General features: G+C 32.1%; 1 protein-coding gene across 1 annotated transcript; it reads left to right on the top strand.

Moving 5' to 3' along the window:
- The first annotated feature begins 2,421 nt into the window (after positions 1-2,421).
- LOC125055816 (endocuticle structural glycoprotein SgAbd-8-like) lies at positions 2,422-3,199 on the top strand. The gene is made up of 2 exons (XM_047658435.1): positions 2,422-2,555; positions 2,784-3,199. Exons 1-2 carry the CDS (start codon positions 2,544-2,546, stop codon positions 3,153-3,155), a joined length of 384 nt encoding a protein of 127 aa, XP_047514391.1. The 5' UTR covers positions 2,422-2,543; the 3' UTR covers positions 3,156-3,199.
- Positions 3,200-6,000: the final 2,801 nt, after the last annotated feature.

Below are 6,000 nucleotides of genomic sequence, written 5' to 3'. Positions count from 1 at the left end.
ATAAGCTTTTGAAATTCTCGTATAATGCTATTCAATGTAGTCTTAGAAGTTTATAACTAAAAATATCAGCGCTCAAGTAGTTTCATATGAAAACTGTTTTAAAATTATGACAGTTTATTCAAGCCTAAAGGCCTCATTTGAATAAAGAACTATTTTTAAAATAAAAAACAAAAAAGCATCGAAATCCACAGAAATCGAGACGAGCCAAAAGGTGTTAATTCTACACTCTATGCTCGTCATCTGGCGACCTGGCTTGCTCAACAAGCAGTCAGTTCACTTTCCCCGCCGTGTCAAGGTCGCCAGACCACCGCATTGACATCAGCATACATCTTCATATTGTGATTCCGAGAAATGATTATTATCTTAAGGAAAGCTCGAAGTACTTTAACAGAAATTATCTTATAGAATAAGTTATTATGTATTGTTTGTGTTTTTCTAACGTGCTATACATTATTACATTACATTATGACTATTCAGAATTTAAACGTTTGGTTACAACATTAATGCATTGAAAATAACATAGATAGATAGAAGATTATGAAAAAAAAGCTAACATTTTAAAACAAGCATTTTCAAGTAGAGTCCCAAAAGGAGCAAATTTATTTATCACTCATAAAGATGCGTCCGAAAAATACCAAATTTAAATTTCGAATTATCAATTATAAACCTTTACTAAACTAAACATATTCATAATGAAACTTGTTTTAATTTGGATTTTACTTAAAATAAATCGTGTATATTAAAATCTACAGTTAAGTGACTTCACTAGTAATCGTTAAATAAAAATTATAAGCGAATTATGTCATTAATCAATTAATTATCTTCATTTATATAAATCTTCTATGCATGTGTTTGTAATACAACTCCTAAACAGCTGGACCGAGTATGGTGAAATATTATTTGTGTGTAAGTGATTAGTTTGACAATTAAATGATTTTTTTGTTTGAAATTTTTATAAAAGAAACCCGTACTAAAGTACTTTACCTTTCTGTGATTTTATTTCTTTTGGTGGTTAGACAGCTTTTTTTTATTTTTTATGGCTCTAGCACGGTTTGTGAATTAGCCAGCTTCAAGTATAAGATTTTTGTAATTCGTGCTTTTTGCCTTAGAAATTCGACCATGTCCTCCATGTACGGTTTAGGCACTCGACCGGTACCGCACAACCCTCCCAAAGGCCGAGATAAATTTTAATTAAATTAAAACTCGCCCTCGAACCGGGAATCGAACCCGGTACCCTTCACCTAGCTGCCACTTAATAAGACCGTTAGGCTATGAGGCCCCTTAGACAGAGCTTTAAGTAAAAATATATAATAATTTTTCGTCTGCAACATATCGCATATCTCAACTAAATAACTGGCAGATTCTAACCTACACAGCTGCCCACAATTATGTACATAACATCTATGAAATCTTTTGTTGTAAGCATACATGAATGATTATGGAATTACATAATGTTACATCCAACAAGATCTTAGCAGATACATTTTCAATCATGTGTTGTAATCTTTTATCGGAACAATACACAATCATGGTTCTGCCCGGAGCTTGCAATGCCTTGTCAATACATCATATAGACTTTCTATCTTGAAAATATTATATCACTTTAATGTTGAAGGATTCATTTTCAAGTACTTTATGCTTTTAAGGGTACGCTAAATTTGACATACGAAATCTATAATGAAGTATTAGAGCGACTCATGACCATGTGTAATACCTTTTCAGAATCCCTATTAAATCGTATAATTTCATATTATCTTCAATACGTATGTCCAACGCAAGCACTCATCAGTACCAATCTAGTAGTTATTATGAACAAGATACAGCATGTAGATTTTTTCGAATTTTTAATAAGAATTAGTAAAAAATCAATTTTTTATAACTCTGCAGGGGTTGAGCTTAGAGACCTCACGTAGAACAATTTTTTGCAGCTGATGACCTCATCTATCCCATATTTGCGTTTGATCCACGACTTTTTGGCCACCCTGTATAACGAATCTTATGAGGATGGCTAATCCAATCAAAATAAATTATTCTATTTCAGTATCGTTCCTTCACTCCCTTAAACCATCATATTATTAGCTAATGGGCGGTTAAGCATAAATGTTATTCTAACATTACACTTCTCAGAGTCTGTTAGTAGCTTCTGTAATACTAAAATTATTAGTCTGGAGCTTTAATATTCTTTATAGCTTTCTTCACAATAAATTTAATTAATTACCGTAACTTTCTCAATCGATAAATCATAAGAAATATTCTCCTCAAACAATATATCCTTACGAAGTCAAGGCAAATTGGATTTTGATACTTCAAAACTGCATGCACGCTGAGGTCAAAATGTTAAATTCTTTGTTGACAATTACGTCTGCGCTAACATTCAATTCGAGGTAATGCATTTGTTTACTTATTTCATAGATTTTGCGCAAGGAATTACGAAATTAGGAATGCTGGGAGGTGGTCATTTATACTATAAATACTCAAATCGGGACATCACAGCATCGATACATTGTACTTAAATCATACATTGACAACCAGTCATACATACAATGAGGTCTTTTGTAAGTGTTGTGTTGTACGTTATGGAGTTCGCTAGTGTTGTGAAAATAGTTTTTTGTGTCGCTAAACGTGATTAATATACCATATGGGCGCTAAAGATTCTTTATTCTAAATTTGAATATTTCATCTCGAAGTCTAACCACCTTTGATAACAGTAGAGATAGGATTAAACTACTTAGTTATCAAAAACTCAGTCACGTTTGAAGTTTATTAACAATGTTATTTTTCAGGTAATTTTCGCGTTAATCGTCGCTGCGGCTGCGGCAGCCCCTCAAGCCCCAACTGAACCAATTCCCATCCTCAGACAAGACAGTGAAATCAACGGTGATGGCTCATATCAGTACGCATTTGAAACTGGAAATGGTATCAGCGCTGACCAAAAGGGATCCCTGAAGAAGGTTGGTGATGTTGAAGCTTTGGAGGTTCAAGGACAGTTCCAGTACCCAGGAGAAAACGGAAACATCCAGTTGACTTACACCGCTGATGAGAATGGATACCAGCCCCAAGGTGACCACTTACCCACTGCACCACCAGTACCAGAAGCTATCCAGAGAGCTTTAGCCTATATTGCCACAGCTCCTCCACAGCCTGAGAACGCGTAAAGTTATTAAAGCTTAGTTTTTCGTATAATATAATATTAAGTAAATTATGTATTTTATTAAACTCTACCAAACTTCGTTCTGTTTCCAGTAAAATTAAATAACGATTTACTTAAATTAATTATTGTCCAAAATGATCAAGGCAATTGTTATAACCAAAAACCTTACGGAGGTTTTGATGGTGACATTATTATTTCAGTAAATGTTTCCTTCTTTTCTGTCTTAAAAACTCTGTAATATTTAAGAAGTGTTCTGTGTCAAGAAACTTTTGATAACTTGTGCAAGTGTGTTTATGATTTTATAATCTATCTATATTTCATACATGATATTAAAAACCTAGTATTAAAATAACAAACCGAGCTATTTACTAAACTATAAATGGTTTTATACATTTAATCTAAATCTAGGATTGGTCTTGAGGCCTTGTTAGACGGACCTTGGCTATTTATTACGGTCGATTCATGACAAAACAATAACAAGTAAAAAACTTCATTAGGTCTTCAATATAAATTTCAATTTTAAAATTTGAAAGTTCGGAATTTACTAATTAATTATTAAACGTATCTTAAATTAACATACGCTAATGTATAAAAAATATTTTATATTAAACAAATTACAATTTTCTTAATAGATAGAAATAAGAATAATGTTGAAATAAGAGTAAAAATAATAAAAGTAGTAGTTCGTAAAAATATAATATATTAATTTCCATTCATATGAAACAATATTTAAATAAAATCCTCGTTATTAGTTACCTAATTATTGTTTTTATAGATCTACATTTGGTGACTGACTTGAAAATCTACTGTATTGACATGATTTCACAAGTATACATATCTATTCCACAATCATTTACATAGTTTTGGCCTAGTGGCTTAGCCATGGAAATCTCCACTTTGAGGTCGATTTTCGATTCCCAGCTATGCAGCGATGGGTTTAAGTACGCAATTGAAACTTGCTCTTTATGGTTAAGAAATGTGTCCGATTGATGATTTATTTAATTTTATAATGAATTATAAATGAAACAGATGGATAAATGTGTCAAAAATAGTATTGCCATTAGTAATAATTACTAATCACCTTCATACAAAAACTTCAATAAAAAATCTACATTTTATTATTCTTTATGTAAAAATCTTGGCTTTTAACATATTTACTTATAATTCCTTTTCATTCAGTTTCAGAAGTATTGTTATGTTTGTATGATATATGTTGGAATTTAGCGAAACTACTTCGCGGGTTTTTTAGATTCCGAACCGTAGTTGAAAGTTAATTATAAAAACTGCACTGGCGCTAATCAGACACATATATATAGTACAAACATATGTGTAACAAGTGTTAAACTTCGCTATATAGCGAAATGCTGCCAGCATTAAGAACTGCTAGGGGACCAAACTTATTATATTGTATTATTAAATACATTTAACAATTAAATGCTTCAATAGCCAAAACAAAGACTAAAGACTACACCACAGGACAAGACTAATACATAGACAAGGAATTAAAATAATAAAACATAAGTTGGTCTTTTAACTTGTAGGTGTCAAAACGGGCCACGATATACCGGCTGTAGGTTTTAATCAAATTTTTTAACATAACAAACTCCATTTTAAAGTTCAAAAATATTGCAAATATTAAAAGCCTTTAAAAACTAAACCTCTCAACTTTTGACCTTATAGTTATAATAATTATAAATATTACCTTGGTGCTCAAGATTGTAAATTAAACGATGTTATTCGTTGCGTTCGTTAATTACTCAATAAAAACTTGATGGCAATTCGACTTGAATAGGTTATCTTATTATAAGTAGGCAGATATTTTGTAATTTGCTTTTTGTGACATACGCACGATGTTCTAATGTTTGCTGTTATGCAAATAACTTTTAGGCTTTACCTTTTTATTATATAAAAGCGGCTCGACCCGGCTTCGCACGCATGGACATTTATTTTTATATTGATATGTTCTTTAATATTATGGAACATCTTTTTGTTCTATGATCAATAGTTTACGCAGCGCATGCTGAAAGATATTATATAGGCATTTTTTTACACCTTGGGTAACATTTGTGTAGTTTTAGTAGGGATCCTTATTTTTTCTGGCAATAAAAATAGCCTATATCAGTGCTAATGTAGCATTCAAATGGTGAAAGAATTTTTAAAATCGGTCCACTACTTTTTGAGCCAATTCGCCCTTTGGAGTAGAGACTCTTGGGCCGTAGGGGTCAAGTGCACAGGCGCTAATTAAAGGTTTAAGTTGGCGCCTAATATATAGTACCGGTGACCCCAGAGCTGGTGCTTTCCTCACTGATCGAATAAGTATCGCAATACAGCGAGGAAATTCTGCCAGCGTTAACGGTATACTGCCACAGGGACCAAACTTTTTAAATTTGTTTAATTTTCTATTAATGAATTTTTAATTATTATCATTACTATGTAGGATAAAATATTGTAAATTGTGTGTATTTGTGTGTTGGAAATATTTTTTTTTTCAAGTCGTTGACAATACAGTAATTACGTACAGAACCAGGATTCTAAAGAGCGGTTGATTTACCTTAATCTGATTACCAGGGGAGCGTGGGTTCCCTGGCAACTCTGGCCTTGATGGAAGAAGAGATTTACCTTAATTGTCAACGCAACCCTAGCATAGATTTCCAGCGAAACAATAATTGTTTTAAGTTGATAGGCACAGAAACCTAAAACTTGCCTGTATATATGTGTCTGTAAATGTTTGTACTATAGGTAAAATATTATAGCAATGCGAAAAGCTAACCTATAAAAGGCCTAGTTAAAATCTATTTTACTCAAAAATATGTATTAAAAAGTAAATTAGATAAATTAATAATTCACTA

Source organism: Pieris napi, chromosome 14 (genome assembly GCF_905475465.1).
Source record: "Pieris napi chromosome 14, ilPieNapi1.2, whole genome shotgun sequence".
Taxonomy (NCBI): domain Eukaryota; kingdom Metazoa; phylum Arthropoda; class Insecta; order Lepidoptera; family Pieridae; genus Pieris; species Pieris napi.
This window is presented reverse-complemented; position numbering and strand designations above follow the sequence as displayed.